The 22,637-nt window shown below is 39.3% G+C and overlaps 1 protein-coding gene across 1 annotated transcript in view; it reads right to left on the reverse strand.

Annotated features, from left to right (window-relative positions):
- Positions 1 to 2,292: 2,292 nt before the first annotated feature.
- LANCL3 (LanC like family member 3) overlaps positions 2,293 to 22,637 on the reverse strand; it is a 119,107-nt gene continuing 98,762 nt past the window's right edge. Inside the window, exons 4-5 of the mRNA XM_070366365.1 lie at positions 15,222 to 15,429; positions 2,293 to 9,411 (exon numbers count right to left, since the gene is read on the reverse strand). Coding sequence (XP_070222466.1) covers positions 9,252 to 9,411; positions 15,222 to 15,429 — 368 coding nt within the window. The 3' untranslated portion in view covers positions 2,293 to 9,251. The remainder of the gene's footprint in view (positions 9,412 to 15,221; positions 15,430 to 22,637) is intronic.

A 22,637-nucleotide genomic window follows, 5' to 3' on the forward strand; every position in this document is an offset into this window, starting at 1 on the left:
AGCCAATAAATAACATTGCTTTAAACACTATAGAGTCCAGTTTATGGCATATTATTTTCTAACAGTACAAAACTAATACAGAAAATACATTTGAAAGATCACAGTGTTCAGAACATTGTATAACAGCAGTTTTAAAGACAGTAAGGTGCATCTCTAAGCTTCTGACTCAACCCTGCTTCCAGAGAATTCATTATACCATGCACTGGCTGTAAGAAAATCCCCCACACGAAGGGGAGGCAACATCAACTGACCTGTAGCACTTCCCCCGCCAGGAACAACCAAGAACAAAAGCTAAAATCCGATGAGCATTGATTGGCAAGTTGATCCTGTTCAGCCAGGCAGCAGCTAACTTGCCCCAGTGACCATGTCTTTGTGTATTAAGTGTTTGCCATTTTGTCCTTGAGAATGTATGCATTCGAGCTTGTGATTGCTAGTTTCTTTGTCAAATACCTAAATGGATTGTGACTAAAGATCAATTGAATGTCATGTATTGCATTATACTTTCTTGCTCTGACTGAAATACCCATTATTTTCTTGAAATATTAAGTACACAATAACAGAGTTCTAGAAAGTGATTTTTTTGGCATAATAATATGTAATATACCAGAATACTTGAGAACTTGGTTTTATTATAAATACAGTACTACAACATTTTGTGATATAGCAAAATATCTGACACAATGTTCTGCTCTAATTTAGATGTAACTGCTACAAATACGTCTTTGAAAGCGCTTCAAAGTACCCCTAAAGGAATATAATAATTAGCAATGAGTTGTAGAACCTTTTTTGGCAAAAAGAAAAAAAAGGCATTTTTTAATAAGTCTCTCATTTTGTGTGCAAGGCTTTCAAAATTTTAGTTATATACAACATATAACTGGTGTTGGATTTAATGCTATTGGAAATTAGGCTTTTAAAATCATAATAACTAATCTGTGTTATTTGGTGTATTTTAAAATAAATTTATGTTTTTAACTCTGCATGTGTGCTGAGGCAAATGCATTGTAAAAAGAGTACAATTTTATTAATACTACTAATTTATTGAGCAGTTCTTCAAAATTCAGTAATACCTTAAATCATGCATGCATGCGAAATCACTTCAGTCATGTCTGACTCTTTGCAACCCCATGGACTGTAGCCCACCAGGCTCCTCTTTCCATGGGATTCTCCAGGCAAAAATACTGGAGTGGGTTGCCATGCTCCCCTCTAGGGGATCTTCCCTACCCAGGGATTGAACCCAAGTCTCTTGAATTATAGTATGTATTCATTCCTAAATACAGTTAGGAATAAGCAGTTCTATTCTATTGACAGATTATTCTTTTGTATCCCCCCAAATAATTAAGGAATTACACTGATTTACTAGTGAATGTGAAATGTAGCATTTACAGAGGTGAGCTTTTTTCTCCAATGATACAATCATATTTCTCTAAGTATCATGAATTGTGTAAAATCTTTTTGGTGAAGTAAATTCTATTCACTTGGGAAATGCACATTCCAAAACTAGCACGTGGTGTTTGACTATTCTCTAGTATATGGCTTTGCAACCAAGTGACTTCCTCTAATAATTGGATTCTACTACAAAATCCATTTGAAAAATGTTAAGTTAGCGCCATTAAATCCATGAGACTAATTCAGACTTCCTTTCCAAGTAGAGCTCCCACACATGTTCAAAATTGGGAAGGCTGTTACCCTTTTAGAGAATGGACTGCTCTTCCGAATCAGATTCTAAAACCAAACTTTTGCACTTAGAATGTCCCCCTCCTACATCTGGAAAGTCTATATAAAACCTCATGGTATATAATCTTCATTTTCAAGAGCAAAGGGATTCTACTGCTACTAGAGTCTTCAGAAGACATCTCTAATATTGAAATACTAAAGTCCTAAAAAAAAAAAAAAGAGGCAAAACGGATCATTTAATCTTATTTAAATACATCCATATAGAAGGATTACTACAGTCAACTTGGACCAAATTAAGCAGCAGAAGTTATTTAATTGGTAATTTCCATTTAAGCACAGATCGTAAAACAAAACTTATAGGGGCAGCATCAGACTTCCCACTCAAACAAAGGCAGAAAGATCACTTGCTGAAGGTTGACAGTTGTCAAGTATAGTGTATATCTTCTTCAAACTGATTGCTAAGTCACAACTACTTCACACACTTTACGATAACAGCACACACTAAAGCAAGTAAATGAACACCACACACAAAATATTTTTAAAGAAAGTATTAGCAGAAACAGTATTACTCTACTTATGAAACTGTATTCTATGTTTACACATATACACATTCTGATGTTTCTCCCTTCATCTTGGTAGAGCTCATCATTTCTGAAAGAATGAGGGGAAGGTATGTATTGGGGTACTTTCTGAAGATCTGTGTCCACGTGCAAGACATTACAGCCATATGCTGGTTTCACATTAGGAGGTGGTTCTAGAACAAGAAGACATATCTTAGCTCTTGGGTGATTCTGAATACAAAGAATAAGTAGAGATAGGCTCCAAAGAGAATGGAGAAGGAAGGGAAGACACAAAGTTTTTCTCATGCAAAGACCTTGTGGCAATTTCCAGAATTCTTTTTCCCAGAAGTATACTAAAGAATGACCTTACATCTTTGTGAGGGCAAGATAATTAGTAGGGATTAATACTCAGGGACATTGTTCTGGTATCTTTAATGTGATGTGGGGAGGGGGAGGGGTGTTAAAACACCTCTGCAGAAAAATAAATATTATAAGCATACCATAAACGTATGATGCCAGACTAACCATGTTTTTATAGTGGTAGCTGGGTAACCACCACCATCCAGAGGTGGAACCTTATAAACACAGAACTCAACAGCTGCACACCAGTTTCTTTATCCAGAAGAGTTTTTTCAGACATGTTAGCGTACCATGGTAATCTCCAAAAAGGGGATAAAAGAATAGAACTTCCCTAACTTATTTCATCACCGAATCTATTTTTTTACAGGACAGCTCTTGGTCCTAGTGTCCTGCACACGGGGAAACACTGCAATACTCAAGTAACATGTAGTGTTTGGTTTCCATTTTCTCTTATAACAACAAAAACACACATGCGCTCTAGGAGGACCTTCTCAATCCTGAGGGACAGCAGTGGGATGCTAACCCTACTGTCCAATGCAACAGCCAACCCACATGTGGTTCTTGAGCACTTGAAATGTGGCCAGTCTGATTTGAGGTGTACAGTAAGTGTCCAACACACACTACGTTTTTAAAAGTTAATACCCCCAAATGTTAAGTATCTCATTAATAACTATATTGATTACATGTTGAAATGATAATATTTTGGGTAGGCTGAGTTGAATCAACTACACCATTAAAATTAATTTCACCCTTTCTTTTGCATTTTTAATGGAGCTACTAGAAAATTTTAAAACTACATATGTGGCTCACACTTGTGGCTCTGTTTGTGAAACTCACATCTGTTCTCATCTACGAGATGGCTACTAACGCCTTTAACTGGGCAGCAGAAGTTGTATGAAAGTGGTGCTCAAGATAGACACTCAAATATAACTAGGGCCCTCGTTAATTATGGGCTAATTGATTAGAGAGCAGTTAACACACAATGAAGAGCCACTCATTAGTCAGTTTATGCTTGCATATATCTGTTCACTCAGATACACCTTAGAGCTAAATGTTGGGTTTTATTTCATATGTGATTTTCATTCTCAGTCAGTCTCTCGCTCTCTTACATACACACACACAACACAGACAGACACACACACAAACTATTTTCTACACAGACTAAGAAAAGCCAAACAGGAAACACACAGGAAGTCCTTGAAAACTGTGTTTTTAAAGAGTGTGACAGTCAAGCCTCGTGTATCTTTTCTCCCTTTCTCTCTCTCCTTCCTGAATATTCTACATGGAGAAGAAAGGCAAGAAAAGAAAGGGCCATCTGCTTTTTAAACCGTGCTATTCACCACCACCACCCCTCCCCACAAAGAATAAAAACATGGATGATTTCGTTTTCATTTTAAAGGATTTTTTTTCAAATTCAGTTCAGAGGGGTAATAGGTACACACAAAGGCCAAAGGTGCAGGAAGTTCTGCAGATAAGGGACTTTGGCATTTGTGGAGAAGTCCATGTGCAAACGACAAGGTTCAGGACTTTAAAGAAAAACAAGTGTATCTTCCACCCCAAAGGCATCGTCCATCAGGTATCAGTTCATCAACACTTGTAATTAAAGAAACAAGGAGAGAGAGGGCACCCCTAGTATGAGATTTATGATCATGTGGGAGGCCCAGATGTTTAATGTAGCATGAACTTTGTTGTTGTTTTTTCCCAGAGCAGTACAAATAAAATGACCAGGTTTCTTTATGGAGGAGAGGCAGGATAAACGCAGTCACCCTTCTCCTCCCATAAACAGCTCTACCTGGGGTGGGCTATCTCAGACTGCAGAATGGGCCCAACTCCTTCTGCTGCTGACCTTGAGGTCAGCCCTTCCATCCAGAGGGGACTCCAGCCTTCCTGGGCCTGGAGCTCTTAGCTACCAACTGACATGGATGGAAGAGATAAGGAAAAAGCTGCCCTCTCAGGCGAAAGGACGTCACATGATTAAGCAGACACAGAAAAAAAAAAAAAAAAACCAACACATCAGAATGTACTATTTAAAGAGAAGGAGGACAAGAAGTTGCTGGATCGGGGTGGTATGGGATTAGAGGTCCCAGGAAGCAATAAAACCCATGAGTAAGATGACTGGTTTTTAGCAGCACTAAACATGCCTCCACAACTCACACTGAGATGCTAAGCTTTCTCCCACCCAATCTTTGCCTGCCTTCTCATTGGCTTTCCTTGCCAAGTTTATGCCATAATCACCCAGCCTTGGTGAATATGAGGCTTAGTCATTTTGCTCTTGATTTAGGATAGCACTGAATAAATAACCCAGGCCCCTAAAGGAAGGCCTTCTATGCCATGAGAGTATATTTCTATCGCTCTATGTCATGCAATACTGAGGCCTGAATTAAAGTGCAAACCAGACTCAACTCCAAATTACCTTACCCCCAGTTCATGTTTGCTCTGCAGACCTAACCGGTAGCTCCTTTTCTTGAGTTACTGGCACTGTAATCCTTTGTTTCCAGAGAGCAAAATAAATATTTGCCTTAAAAGGAGCTCCCTCTGAACCAGCCTATTCCTATGTACTCAGCCCAGTGAATCAGAACTTTCTGAGGCACAAATGCTATTGACAGGACTGGTTCTAGAATATAAAAAACATACTTTGCTTTTACCCAGCAAGTGATCCAGACTCTGAGCACTGCATCACAAGGAGATTCCATTTGGCCGAAGTGCTCACTTGAAGTCATAATTGAGCATGATTTTCTATGCTCTTAGTAGGTACTTAAAATATAGCTTCCATTTTAAACATATAAAGGACCTGCCTATTATAAAACTCTCTTGCGTGCGTGCTCAGTCACTTCAGTCATGTCCAACTCTTTCTGACCCCATGAACTGTAGACCACCAGGTTCCTCGGTCCATGGGATTCTCCTGGCAAGAATGCTAGAATGGGTTGTCGTGTCCTCCTCCAGGGTATCTTCTCAACCCAGGGATCAAATCTGCGTCTTCTGCATTGCAGGCAGATTCTTTACCGCTGAACTACTGGGGAAGCCCATAAAACTCATATCCATTTTATCATTGACCACCCTGTGAGGTGGAAAGGATGATGGTGATGATTAATAGTGGCCCATGGAGCAAGAGTTTGAAATTTCCAAAATAGGGCTCTTTGCATTACTAATGTTTTTTTTTCTTTTAATCATTGTTCCCTTAAATGGTAATAAATCACAAACAAATTTGTTGCACTAAAATTTTTGAGATTTGCTCTCTACAGAAGTTGAACAATTTGAGCACAATCTTGATTAAAATCTTAAATGTGTCAAAAGAAAGTTAAAGATCCAAATTGCCAAGGAAAAGTTCAAATGTAGGATGGGCTAAAAAAATGACTATTTCTTGAGTTATCAGAAAGTAAATACTATTATCTTAATAGCATAGTCAATTACCTAAAGCACGGTGGAATATATGCTGTCAAACCTCTGCTCTCCGTTACCAAGTTACAAATGGAAAGAAAAAGTAAAATCTGATGACTAAAATGTGATTAGGCAAAATAAAAATACATTGGGGAGGTGTGAAAGAGAAGGTACATAATTGTGTTAATGAAACAAAACACAGAGAGTTGAAATATTTTCTGATGCTTCCTGTTTGCCAAGTATTGGGTTGGCCCAAACGAACTTTTTGGCCAACCCAGTATAAGGCAGTCTCTCCCATTGTTGCAAGATTCTTTTAATCTATCCTTAAATATTTCCACAGTTACCTTCAAGATTTATAATTATTAATGCCCACATATGTAAATAATATTAAAGTAATGTTAGTGGTGGTGAAAATACCCCTGTAGCCTTCAAGAGGTGACACACTTTAGCATTATTCAAAAAAGACTGTTACTACATAGACGGGAACACATTGGTTAGTTAAATAAGAAGTGACATGCCACACTTTTCTACAGCAACACTAAAGTGTATATTTCCTCCTTGGGAAAACAAGATAGAAGAGGACCTTCCCAAACCCTTAATTCTACTTTCTCAGGAAAATGAAAACTTTCCACAAGTTTAAGTGCTAAGTAAGTTTATCTTTGTCTCTAATTTACTGAGGCATCAACTCATAAAGACACAAACATGGCCTCTTCTTGGATTTGATACACAAAAATGTTGCCTTTTCACAAGGACAACACAGTTACCCTACTGGACCTCCAAAGGGTGGGTGAGCAGAAATGTGTCCAGTTTTTCTGAAGTTCCTAGAAATGAAACTGGCATGTCGAGCTAGATTACCACTTCTTAGACCTCAGGTTTTAGGTCTTAAGGATGAAGGGTGGAAGGATCAGCAAACAGAAACAGAAGCTAACTTCTAGGGTATTTTGTTCACCGCTGTATCCCCAGGTTCAAGTCTAGAATATGGAATAAATACACATGGGAAGTGAAACCCTGAATCCAAATTCTTATTCTGCCCCTTTCTAACTGTGAGACTTTGAATCAGTTATGTAAATCACCTCCAAGGGTTGCTAGATGATGAAAAAAAGCACGCATTACTAAAGCCCTGTATATTGCATGCTTATTATTGTTAGCCTATAGGGGTCAAATGAAATGAATTTACATCCAAATGGTGAAAAGCAGGTACCACTATCACTTCAAAAGGAGACTACTGTGTAGAAGGCATTTTGTCTTAAGGCTTTCTCAGAGGTCCTTGACCATTCAATTCTTGAAAGAACATCTAGAACCCAACTTTGGGGGTCACCTGCAAGCTGCTATTTATGTGGTACTGCCCCAATCTGAGTATCTTCAAAGATGAACAACTGAGGGCAGTTTTATATACTTACATATGAGGATGGGAAAAGGAAACAATGAGCTGAAAAGGTATGTGCTTTTCAAAATCACTTTGTCTTAGCTTGCTCTGATGAACACACACATAACAAAGTCATAAAATATACAAAGACAGCTCTTACCGTTCTTCAGTCCCAGATTCTTTGAGAATCTTGTAAATGCTAGAGATCTTCTTTCCAGAAACAAGTGTGTGCATGTGCACACACACACACATTTTTAGGCAACAGAATATTCCCCAACTCCTCCCAAAGTTCATCTATAAATCAAGAAGTTGGAAGTACTGAACAAAGTAAGTGCTTAAATTTACATGGGGACAGATGTATTGTCGTTGTTCAGTCACTCAATCATGTCTGACTCTTTGAGACCCTATAGACTGGAGCCCGCCAGGCTCCTCTGTCCACGGAATTTCCCAGGCAAGAATACTGGAGTGGGTTGCCATTTCCTTCTCCGGATGTATATATAAATCTATCCCCCTGTAAACCAAAGTGCCTATTGATACATATATATTCTACATTTATCACGTATATCCAAATACTTAATGACTATTTAAATAACTGTGAAATCTTACAATGCATTCAATTTCCTCCTCATTCTGATATAGGAAATTGCGAGTGACCAAATTCTAGGAAACGGATAGACTCGTGTTCTGAGTATTGAAGTGACAGATGTTCCCACAGTGTTCTGGAAACCACTACTTATTTGAAATAGTTCTACAGCTTCTATGTGTTTACAGCAGGGCTGAATTTAATATGACAGCTTGACTCAATGGATATTGTAGACAAATTCTAGTGGAGCCTGTGTCTTGAAGAATATGATGATCAGCTGGGGAATTCACGCATATCTTAATCTCATAGTATAAAATTGAGCAATGCTCTTTTCACAATCACTGGTCCCTTTCTAGGCCAGTGTGTGTCCCAGGGGACACAGTATTCCACCCAAGGCAGAAACGACCCACCTCCTTGGTGTTTACCCTCATCTTTGAGATGAGAGATTTTTGCCACAAGTATATTTTACAGTTCCGCTAATAGCTTCATTGAGATTACATAGGCATTTTAAAAATTACTAACAATAGACAGTACATAGCTTATGCTTCAAATTGAGAAAAACACTTGACAGCAACACCTGCTATGGTATTTGCTAGCCTGTGAATTTTGTTATTCTAATTGAGCTTTCGGAAAGAAGAAGGAACCAGGAAAAGATATGCTCTAAGACCTAAGGGAACTTGGAATTTGGGGGTTGAAGCTAAGTTATGGTATGATTTCTTTAAAGTGCCCAGGGTAATGATAAAAATAGATTCATAGGCAAATTTCTCCATTCATTAAAAATCATGAATTTCAGTAAGTAAAGGCAAAGGACAACCAAGAGTTTCCCTTTTTGTCCTTTGGCAACCTGACCCATCCTTCCTAGCAGTTTTCAGCTGGGCAATGACTTTAGTTTTCTGATGGTCTTTATTTCTGAATTTAGGGGTGGAGGGCACCCACAAGTGGTCAAATTCTCTTTCCAATTGCAAAAATATTTTTGGCATTTCATTGCCATAATCCACATCTCAATGTTGGTTTAAGTGAGACAGATGATTTTTCCTTCCCTTTTTCCTCTGATCTTTGGTGTCACATCCATTCCCTGAACTGTTCCATCTCTAGGGGTTTTAGAAGAGTTGTGGTGTCTTTATGTTTGCACGTTCTCATGCTGTTCTCCCTTCAACCTGGAATCATGTTGCCTTCTTCACCTGCCTGCTCCCTTCCTTCCTTCTGGCAGCAATGTTAAGGCTCATGGTTGTGATACCATTGAATGTGGCTTATGTGGAAACTGCCTCAGGTAGTAGGCTCAGGAAATCTTGGGAACCTTCTGTAGGGCCATGATGGGACATGGAGCCTTCTAAACAAAGACGCTGAAGAGAGGGAACTCAGCCTGGTTGGGCTGCAGCAGATCGATCAGAAAGCACACGGTCCCAGAGAAGCCTTCATACAAGCTGTATATACTTTCCAGGACCCGGGAACCAGCCTTGAATTCCTCCGTAAATAAAAATTCAGCAAACCTAAAAGAAGAAGATATGAACAGTTTTCATATGAGTGTCTCCATATTATTGACCCTGGGTTGCTTCATCCTCTTCTCTGGTAAGTTCAAGTTTTAGCAGCATTCTCTTTACAGATGTATATAAGATTTTAAGAAGGCCTTTTTCTCTGTTAAGAAATGGAGACACCATTATGCCATTGTATATGTTCATAGCCTAGGTTGGCAAGCAAACTTGACTATTTTCGGAATTTGCAAAGCAAAGCACTTTCTGAGGATTTCATTCCTTCTGCCATCCAATAATTGAAAGTAAAAAAGACAGATAAGTAGCCATACTTTTATTTATCTTGAGTAGAAGCAAGCTGATATATGCCTGTGCCTTTAAAAAAGTAAATATGCTGTGTTTCTGCAGGCATATTATTTCTGAGCTAGGTTTCATTTATATGTGACAGAGAGCAGAGACTATGAAAATAAATGGGCAAGATATTATACGATCTCTGCTTTGGGCAAACAAAAGAATAAGATGAATGGGAAAAGGCAAGCAACATTTTATAATCATGACATCAAACAGCAAACTCAGCTACAAGATAGATTATTTTTAGGACATCTGCCTTAAAAACAAATCACTGATCTCTAACTTCTCAATGAGAGATCTTTTTTTCTTTTACCTGTATTTGTCACAAAGCCTATTCAAACCATTTCTAATGAGTACCATTTTTAGCAGTTTACAGGTTTTAAAGTGCTGTCACCTCTTTACAGACTTGCTCTACTGATTCCCACCAACAACAAAAATAATCACTCGTTCAGAGGCTAGAGCTCACAGGTTGAAAAGGCCTGACAGCTGATTCTGCCATAAATTTAGATTATTGCTACTACATAGGGGGTCCTATGAAGAGTAATTACTTATCTGATCTTTTTCAGGCTCTTGGAATTATTGACAGTAGCTTAAAATAAATGAGCAGGAAACATATGGCGATTTTGTTTGGGCTAATTTTTCTCTCAACTGTTTTCCTGAATATGCAACAATTTTTAATAGAAGTTAAAAACAGTAGAATAATGATGCATCTTAAGAGTTAACTCAAAATTTATAATTAACACACTGAAACTTCCTGGTATAGCTACCTTTTAGTGTTCTGTATCATTTGGCAATCTGGATTCATTATCAGAAAAAAAAAAGTCTCCATATACATAAAGTAAAATACACAGGATTTCCAAGGAAATTAATTATAAGTTAGCAGAATTTTTTAAACCAAATTTGTGATACAATGATAAACGGATTCTTAATTAGAACATTAAATAACAAGATCCAGTAGTGGATCTAATAACTGCTGACATTTCTAACTAGTGATTGGAGCAAAATACATTTCACAGTTTCTGCAACAATAGGAATAACATGAGAATATCTATGACTTCTACTGGTGACAGAGTCATGTCTACTGCAGACTCAGAACTGAAGGAAATGCTACCTTTCAGTGTAAAATGTAATACTTTTCTCAAGTAAATTCACAAACCCTAGATTACAAAGTCCTGGGGCTTCCCTGGTGGCTCAGATTGTAAAGAATCTGCCTGCAATGTGGGAGACCTGGGTTCAACCCCTGGGTTGGGAAGATCTCCTGGAGAAAGGAATGGCAGCTCACTTCAGTACTCTTGCCTGGAGAATTCCACGGACAGAGGAACCCGGCAAGCTATAGTACACGGGGTCACAAAGAGTCAGACATGACTGAGTGACTAACACACATACACAAACACACAGACACACAGACACACACAGACACACACACACACACACACACACAAAGCCCTGGTGTGGTAGAAAGAGGAAGGGCTTTGGGGTTGCAATACCTAACTCTGATAATTTCAAGTTAGATGAACTTTAGCAAACTTCTTAATCTGATTTTAAAATGATGAAGTTGCACAGTTGCATAAGATTATCTGTATAGATTAAAGACACCATATATTAGGGATCTGGGCAAAGAGCAAGCATTCAATACATGGTAAATATGCATTTTTTCAAAAAACATAGTATAGCAGAATATTTGTAAGATAGACAACCATTCCACTATATTTTAAGAGAAATGCACAGTTAATTTTGCTTCCTTATCCGACCTTTCCCCGCCAGGGTTTGATTTATTTACTATACTACTGAAATCATACTTTGTATAATATTTAATATCCTATATTTTTTAACCTAAAAATAACATGATAAATATTTTTGTGCTTTTCAAAATAACTTCTAAATGATATACAGCAATTTACAAAAGTCAGCAATGTGTGAGAGTTGCAGTTTCACTGCACTCTGACCTATACTGCATGTTATCATATTAAAGTGAAAATGATTGTTTCCAAAATATACCCAATGGTGCAAAATTCAAACTAACCAATTCATTTTTCTAAGAAATTCTGTAAAAATAAAAGTCAGAATGGTAATTATGGAACTAAAAAGAATTACAGATACATAGCATTACATATCAAAACCTATTGATTATGACTAAAATAGAACTCAGAGGAAAAGTCATTGATCTGAGTTGTTATAAAGTTGGAAGGTATTCTAATTAAGCACTTTTTAAAAACTGTAGAGAATAACAAAGTAAAGGGAATGAACATTGGAAAATACAAAATAAAGGCAGAAAACAATTAATTAGGAAGCAAAAGAGGAAAACAAAAAGAATTAATAAAAACCAAAAGCCAGTTTCTTTAAAGGATAAACCACATAGACAAAATGCTGGTGCGTCTGGGGAAAAACAGGGCTTCCCTAGTAGCTCAGTTGGTCAAGAATCTGCCTATAATGAAGGAGACCACCGGTTGGGATTCCTGGGTTGGGAAGATTCCCTGGAGAAGGGAAGGGCAACCTACTCCAGTATTCTTGCCTGGAGAATCCCCATGGACAGCAGAGCCAGGCAGGCTACAGTCCATGGGGTTGCAAGAATTGGACATGACTTAGAGACTCAACCACCACTGGGGAAAAACAAAAGCATTAGAAATGCGAAAGGGCATGTAATCACAGACATGGGAAATTTTAAATACCATGGAACTGTACTTTTTGATCTTTACATCAAAGATTCAAAAAAAAAAATCCATATTAACTAGATGCTTTTATAAGAGTTTGTGTGTGTTAGTTGCTCAGTCATGTCCAACTCTTTGAAACTCCACGGACTATAGCCCACCAGGCTCGTCTGTCCATGGAATTCTCCAGGCAAGAATATTGGAGTGGGTTGCCATTCCCTTCTCCAGGGGATTTTCCCAACCCAGGGATCGAACCCAGGTCTTCTGCATTGTAGGCAGAATCTTTCATTGAAATCCCAATCAAATGTCCACAGGCTTTTTTAACTTCTGAAAAACTGATTCTAAAATACAATTGGAAGAATAAAAGAGAGAGTACAGCTAAGAAAAACTAGAAATAAATGAATAACGAAATAAGGTCCAGAAACAAACTCACACATTTATATAAATTCAGTTTGTGATAAATTTGGAATTTCAAATCATTGGAGTCAACAGACATTATGGGGAAATTTTGTTTTTTTTATTAAAAAACACACAAAAAAGATTTTTAAAAAACACAAAGATAGACACCCATCTGACACTATTTTATTTTTTATTTATTTTTTTTGACACTATTTTAAAAAGTAAGCTCTAAGCTAATCAAAGATTTAAAAGTTAAAGTAACTTTTAAATTGGTGGGAGAAATGGACAAAGGGGTATAAATTTATTTTAAAAATTAAAATAAAATAATAAAAGTACTAAAAGCTCAGTCGTGTCTAACTGTTTGCAACCCCATGGACTGTAGCCTGCCAGGCTTCTCTGTCCAAGGAATTCTCCAGGCAAGAATACTGGAGTGGGTAGCCGTTCCCTTCTCCAGGGGATCTTCCTAACCCAGGAATTACACCCAGATCTCCTGTATTGCAGGCAGCCTCTTTACCATCTGAGCCACCAGGGAAGCCCCAAAGTACTAAAGGTCCATGTAAATTAACATTATTTTTTAATCTTAGAGTGGGAAAGGTTTCTTTAAGTATAACACAAAATCTGGAAATTTAAAAAATTTGACAACTTTTTCAAGAGAGATACATAAAAATTTTGGTCTGACAAAAGACCATGAACTAAGCTGAAAGAAAAATGGCAAAGTAGAAAAATATTTATAGCATACACTGACAAAGACTTACAGTACTCAAAATAAGCATCATAACAGAAAAAAAAATGGGCAAAGATAAAGACAATTTAAAAATACTTCTGGATTTAATGACTTCAATTTAAAAATTTTTCTGACAAGTGTACCAAAAGATATGTATTGGATATTTGGGAAAATTTTGTTTGTTTTAGTAAAGACTGCACATATACTAAGTGTCCATTACTTAAAGATTGGTTAAATTAATCATGGTACAACTATAATAAATAACTATATAGTCATTAAAAAATTGAGCTAGATCTACATAAACTGAAATAAAGGGTGTCCCTTAACAATTGTTTATTTAAAATTATAAACTGCAAATAGTTATGTATAGTACAGTAACACATACATAATTGTAGGTTTTTATTAAAATATATATACATAGATATAAGAACATACATTTATGCATAGAGAAATGTCTGGAATGATATAACTCAAATTTTTAGTGATGATAACATTGAATACATACACTGCAGATACTCTGTGACAGGCACTGTTCTAAATGATAAATGAGGACATTATGCTAAGTGAAATAAGTCAGGCACAAAAAGACAAATACTCCACGATAACACATGAGAAATCTATAACAGTTAAACTCGTAGAAGTAGAGAATAGAATGAAGGTTGCCAAGGGTCAGGGTGTAGGAGGGGAAATGGGGAGTTTTTGCTCAGTGGGTAGAAAGTTTCTGTTATTGAAGTTGAGTAAGTTTCAGAGATCTGTTGTATAATACTGTGCCTGTAGCTAACAATATGGTACATTTAAAAATATGCTAAGAGAATAGAGCTCATATTAAGTGTTCTTACCACAATAAAAAAATCACAAATAGACATACCCCTTGGCCCAGTAATTCTACTTCTAGGGATTTACCTTACTGATATGGTGGCTAGGATGGTAAAGAATCTGCCTGCAATGTAGGAGACCCAGGTTTGATCCCTGGGTCAGGAAGATCCCCTGGAGAAGGGAATGGCAACCCACTCCAGTATTCTTGCCTGGAAAATCCCACGGACAGAGGAGCCTGGCAGGCTGCAGTACATGGGGTTGCAAAGAGTCAGACACGACTGAGCAACTAACACACTTTCATACCCATAGGTGAACAGCATGATATATGTACAAGATTATTCATCATAGCATTTTAAGTAATGCAAAACACTGGAAAGAATCCAAACTGCCCTCCATATGGCTTATTCATAAGATGTAATACTGCTGCTGCTGCTGCTGCTGCTAAGTCGCTTCAGTCGTGTCCGACTCTGTGCGACCCCAGAGACGGCAGCCCACAAGGCCCGCCCCTGTCCCTGGGATTCTCCAGGCAGATGTAATACTACACAACAACAAAGATGAAAAGTCCTTTATTTACTGATTGAGAGTGATCACTATGATAGCAAAATGCTACCATTTGTATCAAAAAGAGGGACAAAATTTTACATATACACTTATCTGCTCATATATATATATACACACACACACACACACACACACACACACACAGATATGTATAGCTCTGAGAAGGTAACTAAGATACTGGTAACCATCTCCTGGGAAGTGAAGTAAATTGCTAAAATGCACCATGGAAGTATCTGTGTTTACACTTTTAAAACTATGTGACTATTACTTGTTCTGAACATTAACTGGATTAATATTTAGAAAAACAAAAAAACATGCAAAGAAAGGCTGACCTTTGGGCTCGGTAGATGTATTTAGAGTTTCCGGTGAGCCGGTAGAGCAGCAGGAAGACATAGGCACTGCCAGCCACCCCGTGGCAGATCCCTGGGCCCTTCTTTAGCAAGCCCTTCTGCCATGTGAGTTCCCCACACCGGATACATGTGTCCAGGTACTGTGGTTTCTTGGAAACCAGATAAGCTTTGGCAAACAGATAGGCAATTCCTGTAAAAACATCACAGATATTAGAGGTGATTTTCAAGGCTTAATACTATAGAGTGAAACTTCTCAAACTGGAAGAGGCCCACACATCAGGGTACTGGTAAAATATCCATTCTAATCAAGTAGGTCTAAGGTGGGGCCAGGGTACTACATTTCTAACAATGACCCTTCCAGGGGCCACATTTTAAGTAGCAAGGCTATAGAATCTTCCCCAAGGGAGTCTTATTGTACCTGTGAGATTTAAATTGTTTGAATTGTATGGTGATTATCAGTACTGAAAGAAAGAGCAACAAGCGTCTAGTCAGATAAAATCCATAATTTGCAAATGGGTTAATATTTGATGACAAATACCCTGGTAAGCATTACCCATGTCTTGCTATTTTGGAAAGGCTAAATGTTTATACAGTTTGCCCATCCCCCCACGGACGTTCAGAATTTGTCATGTTAAAAGTATTTAAAACTATACACCTTTTCTTAAGAGACAAACTGGGAGTCCTTCCAAAAACAACAATGATTCCAAGTGACTTGGCCAAGACTCTGGCTTCAGCTGTAAAGTGAGGCCCTGCCATCTTGACTGTTCCAAAGAAAGATTGTTCCTTCAACACTGCTCAACCAAGGCAATCTCCATTACACAGGCAGGAACGGAAACAAGAGAAGTGATAGCTATTAATAGAAACCATTTCCCCCACATTCCAGGTGCTCATATTGGGAGAGGAGATTAGTAGCCCAAGATTACTCTCTCCTGCCTCGCCAGAGAGGGACAGACTGGAATTTAGTAGATATTTGGACTAGCTCATCCATCAGGGTTATCTCTGCCTTTGTCTGTGACTGGCCTATTTTACAACTGTGTAGAGACAGAAATTACCTTGTAGAAAACTGACAATAATGTAAATAATACCTGTCTCTAGAAACTTCACATTCTGTCTGATAGATGTTGAGTTGACTTCCCTCAGTCTTTGTGGAAGCAGCTAGTTTTTGCATCTATGAAGCAAACTCATGTCAGCCTTCTTCCTGGCCTAGAGATACATCTGCTCTTTGGAGATTCCTTTGAGCCAGTTATAACACTTTTCTCTGGTTCCCTCATTAATTTATGAGTTAAATAAAATTGTTGACATGTTTATTTTATATTTGTCTGAGAGTCATGATTTTATTCTCTTTTAAATATGTATCTTTGGAGACTTCCCTGGAAGACCATGCTTAAGACTCCATGCTTCCAATGCAGGGGGCATGGGTTTGATCCCTGGTTGGGGAACCAACATCCCACATGCCTCACCATGTCGCAAAAAAGGGGAAAAAAAAAGGTATTCTTTAACACTCTATGATGAACATGAAGAGGAACTAAAAAGCCTCTTGATGAAAGTGAAAGTGGAGAGTGAAAAAGTTGGCTTAAAGCTCAACATTCAGAAAACTAAGATCATGGCATCCGGTCCCATCACTTCATGGCAAATAGATGGGGAAACAGTGGAAACAGTGTCAGACTTTATTTTTCTGGGCTCCAAAATCACTACAGATGGTGACTGCAGCCATGAAATTAAAAGACGCTTACTCCTTGGAAGGAAAGTTATGACCAACCTAGATAGCATATTCAAAAGCAGAGACATTACTTTGCCAACAAAGGTTCGTCTAGTCAAGGCTATGGTTTTTCCTGTGGTCATGTATGGATGTGAGAGTTGGACTGTGAAGAAGGCTGAGCGCCGAAGAACTGATGCTTTTGAAGTGTGGTGTTGGAGAAGACTCTTGAGAGTCCCTTGGACTGCAAGGAGATCCAACCAGTCCATTCTGAAGGAGATCAGCCTTGGAATTTCTTTGGAAGGAATGATGCTAAAGCTGAAACTCCAGTACTTTGGCCACCTCATGCGAAGAGTTGACTCATTGGAAAAGACTCTGATGCTGGGAGGGATTGGGGGCAGGAGGAGAAGGGGACGACAGAGGATGAGATGGCTGGATGGCATCACTGACTCGATGGACGTGAGTCTCAGTGAACTCCGGGAGTTGGTGATGGACAGGGAGGCCTGGTGTGCTGCGATTCATGGGGTCGCAAAGAGTCGGACACAACTGAGCGACTGATCTGATCTGATCTGATGAACATCCAACAACGGGCTCTCCTCAGCCAGTGCTTTCTAGACAACCACTGACAATGGTCACCTATAGCACTATCCTCCTTCAGTTTTAGGAAGAAAGTGTCATTTTCACAAAGAATGATTTTTAAAAGAATTTCACTTAGTTAATTACGCATTCATTCATTCACTGTATCCATTCATTTGAAAGTGTGCATTGATGATCTGCTGTATTTACAGCACTAGGCAGGGCCAACGCTTCATGGGCGGGTGACCTGTACAGCCTCACAAAGGACCTCCAGGAGGGCCCCACACTGTACTGAAGGCTCTGATGTTGCCATCTTGAATTTCTTAATCCTTTTTCAAAAAGGGGTCTGCGTGTTTATTTTGTATTGGGTCCTCCAAATTATGTAGCCAGTTCTGGCCCTGGGTAATATAAAATAAATGATAACTCAACACAATGCCTGCCCTTCAGGAAGGCACTATCTAGAAAGGGAGAAAATAATATGTACTTGTGACAGATACATAAGACACGCAGTTTACGATGATGTTGGAACATAAAATGAATGGCACTGAAAATCATACTAGAGGGATCAGAAAAGTCTAAATTCCCTGAGGGAGACTGTCAAGGGAAGCTTTGCTAGAAGTCAGGCTTTCTCCAGAACTATGTAGTATACATAGGAAACTGCAGGCTGGAGGAGAGGGGGAGAGAGCATTCTAGGATTCAAATCAGCAAGGGCAAAGATTCTAAGCCACGATAAACAAGTCACATGGAAACCAGTGGGGCAGAGTGTTCTAAGCAACAGGATAAAGGAAGGGTAGATTGCATTCACATTTGGGATGATTTTACAAGTCCAATTGGGCACCTTGGAATGTATTTGTGGGTGGTAGGGAACCAGTGGGAGTGTTTTGTTGTGAATATTTTCGTTTATCTTTTTAATGATGATTACTGTTATAGACAAAATGCCCCACTGTGCAGTCAACCAAGACCTGAAGAACGGCAATAGGGTAGCTATGAGCTGAGCGTGTCGGCAGAAAGATGACAAAGAGGCTAATGAAAGAGACAGCTCACAGGCTTGGTGGCTGCTTAGATATTAATTATCTACTATATTCCAGGACAGTAGTAGGTACTGAGATTTTTAAAAGCCCCTCCTTTCATAGTCTTTACAACCTAACTGGGTGCATTCATTAGGCCATGTGAGGGGAAAGCAAGGCATTGTGGAAGCACACAGGAAGGCTCCTAACCCACATGTGAAGGGAGGAAAGACCCACGAGGAATGTGACACCATCTAACACGGGTACTGAGGGTGAACCAGAAGCCCTTGGCGCTTTATCAGATCCCTTTTCTTTACCAGCAGGTGCCCCATCTCCCAGCTGCTGTGAGTTGGCTGCTGACAAAACTCACAGTTTCCCTCTTCTTGGAGGATATGCCCTCAGTCAAATGGGAGGCTATGCAATGCACCCCCACCCCCAAGCAATTTTGGCCAATAACAGACATATAGGTCAGCTCCCTCTGCTTTAAGGTGGACCAACTCTGCAGTGTAATTTGTGGTTCTTAGCTCCCCACCTCCAGAATCCAGGTGAAGCTCCTGTCTAGGTGAGACAGAGAGCCCTTGGCCACCCAGCTTCTACTCTGTCCCCTGGCCACTCCTCCCCTTCTCCCTCTGTGGAGCTTTTCATTTCAGTAAAACCAAGTCACCCCCACGGTTCCCTTCCTTCACCATGTTGGCTCCATGCCTCTGACTTTTCTTGGAATAAACTTCTCACCTTTCTTGGTCTGGCCAACTTATCCCAGGCATCACCTCCTTCAGGAAGCCTTCCTGGAATCTGGAGAAGGACCCTCAGAGATGCCTCCTCTGAGCTCCCATCAGTCCTACAACTCTGAGCACTTATACAGTTATCATATTTAAATTACTTGTTTTTAAACATAATAACCTTCTTTTAAATTGAAGTATAGTTGATTTATAATATTATATTCATTTCGGGTGTACAGGATAGAGATTCGGTATTTTTACAGACTGCTGCTGTTGCTGCTAAGTCGCTTCAGTCGTGTCCGACTCTGTGCGACCCCACAGATGGCAGCCCAGCAGGCTCCCCTGTCCCTGGGATTCTCCAGGCAAGAACACTGGAGTAGGTTGCCATTGCCTTCTCCATTTACAGACTAAACTCCATTAAAAGTTATTATAAGAAAATTGTAATTCCCTGTGCTGTACAACATATGGGCTTCCCTGGTGGCTCAGATGGTAAAGAGTCTGCCTGCAATGCAGGAGACCCGGTTGGATCCCTGAGTCACGAAGATCCCCTGGAGAAGGGAATAGCAATGCACTCCAGTATTCTTGCCTAGAGAATCCCATGGACAGAGGAGCCTGGCAGGCTACAGTCCATGGGGTCGCAAAGAGTAAGACACAACTTAGCAACTGAACAACATACAACATATCGTTGTTGCTTAGCAATTTTATACATGGTGGTTTGTATCTCTTAATCCCCTAGCCCTATCTTGCCCCTCCTCCCTTCTGCCCACCCTCTGGTACCCACTGTGCTCATGTTCAGTCGCTCAGTTGTGTCCAACTCTTTGTAACCCCATAGACTGTAGTCTGCCAGGCTCCTCTGTCCATGGGATTCTCCAGGCAAGAATACTGGAGTGGGTTGCCATTTCCTTCTCAGGGGATCTTCCCAACCCAGGGATCGAACCCATGTTTCCTCCATTGGCAGGCAGATTCTTTACCACTGAGCCACCAGGGAAGTCTTCTGGTACCCCATTGGTACCCACTAGTTTGTTTTCTGTATCGGTAAATCTGTTAAAATTACCTGTTCTCATGTCTGCCGCCCCTCATATTGTGCCAGCTAACTAAGGGCAGGTACTCTGTCATGTTCATTTTTGTTCTCCAATCTATGTCATGGTGTTTGACCCATGTCAAGGCCTCCACAAATGCCTGCTGACCCTGTAATGTCTCATTTCTCACCCCAGTTCAGGCGGATGCTGAAGTGGAGATGAGATATGTGGAAGGAAGATGGGCTGAGATGGTCCCATTGCTAAACCAGGCCACTAGCCCCTGGCAGCTTAATGGATATTGATCCTGGGGTTCTGGTCAGAGAGAAAGGGCCTCTTCCTGCAGCTCAGATCAAAGAATGGTACATGGAAGGGACCTTGAAAAACTCCTAAACCTATTGTCTTCTTACATAACCTAGAGAAGTCCACAATCAGATGGCTTAATCTAAAAGGAAAGGATGTTGGCTTTCTTTGCTTTTGCTGGGAACACTGTCATGTCATCATGGAAACACTGATTATTGTCCACTGACATGAAACTGCCAGGCAGCAATGATATATGTCTTTGCCAAGTATTAATACAACTAGGAAAAGGAATTATTACTTAAGAAATATGGTTTGGGAGACTCAATCTTTGAAAACATGTGATCTAGCAGAGCCTCATAATAGTCAGACTTGGTACATATTATTTCAACATCCTGTAGAATCAGCACACAGGTCCATTCTGGGATCTGTGATTGCACTGAAGCAGGCACTGTACAGTGTACACTACAAAGCTTAGTGGTCAAAGACACCCGCATGTACAAATCCCTGCTGTTACCTATTCAAAGTCACCCTTGTAATTCACTATACTTCAATAAAAAAACAAACAACAAAGAAAAAAGTCACCTATCCAGGAGCCCTCATGAAATGATTAAAAAAAAAAAAATAGCTACAGCTGTGTTTCACCCAGAGTAAAGGAAATGAACTGTCAGTGTGACCACAATAATGATGTAACATAATGCCATCCAGACTTTATTTTAGCCATGGCATTTGTTTTAATGATTTTGTAAATAGTTTTCATCTTGTATTTCAGAATCACTAAGGTGAGGAAGGGGTCAGGTGAATCTGCCTGCATCTAGTGAGAAAAACTCGACGTTTCACTAGGTATTTATAAATGTGAGTGTCTGCAAATTGTTGGGGCCATATCCCTCAGGAACGGCAAGGGACCACAGGATAAAAGGTTTCTGTAGTGATTAAAAAAAAAAAAAAAAAAGTTTTCCTACTCCATCTCCACCTACTCCTTTCACAGATGAAGAAACAAAAAAGCACAAAAGAAACAAAGTGGTTTTCTCAAGGTTACTTAACTGGTTAGTGTTAGAGCTACAATTGGAATCCAGAGTTATTAACTTAAGAGCCCAGAAGTATATTCACACTGCATAAATGATAACTAAGGCTGTCACCTGTAGAGGTGGGTTGAAGGAAATTCAACAGGAAACAATTATAGTGGGAGATAAGATATCATTGAAGAAATTCCACATTGTGGACTATATCTGACAGGTTTTTAATCACAGAATCAGCCTGCTGCCCCAAACCATCTGTACTGTTCATAAATCTACTCTCAAATAAAATGCTTTCCTCATACAAGTGAGAATTATTTTTCTAGGTCATCTCCTGCTTTAGAATTTTTGGAGAGCTTACTGTTGCCAACTTCAGAGGAATCTTGATTTTTAACCTGCACTTACCAGATTCGTAATCCCTCTTGGTGCTATTTTTACCACATCTCTTAAAAGGAAGACCGATACCCTTGAGAATGGAAGTGGTAGCAGACATAATGGGCTCCATTTGGTTGTTTATTCATTTGTGAACTGGCTTATTTTTGGCAGTCTGGTGAATACGTGGGTTGAATGCTTTTGCTTTGCAACCTACATTTAATCTTACCAAGACACTGAACATGAATGATATATGAGAATAAAGTCCTCAGGGTAATGAATCCTATGCTGTACTGTTATGGTCCATGATTTACAAAGACAGATGGGATGTACAGTAAGAATGGAGTAACTATCTTTCAAGACCCCTATATCAATTAAGTGACCCAGCCACTTATTTTAGCAGACAATCTGCCCACTCTTTACAGGGCTTCTACTATACATTGGATCCTTTTAAAATAGGCTGTATTTAATTTGGGACATTTCCAAAATTCAAGGATCCTGGGGTGCTTGAAGGATATCCAATGGCCACCATTGCTAATGATCAAAGGGAATAGGAAATGAGAGTGTTGAGCATAACATGAAGAAATATCATTTCCAGAATGGTAAATAAGTGCTGTTTTTCTTCAAGAAAAAGTTCAAAGCCAGAAAAAAAAATGGACTCAAATGATCACTGGTGGGAATTAGCCTGGACATAAT

This window comes from Bos mutus, chromosome X, assembly GCF_027580195.1.
Source record: "Bos mutus isolate GX-2022 chromosome X, NWIPB_WYAK_1.1, whole genome shotgun sequence".
NCBI classification, from domain to species: Eukaryota; Metazoa; Chordata; class Mammalia; order Artiodactyla; family Bovidae; genus Bos; species Bos mutus.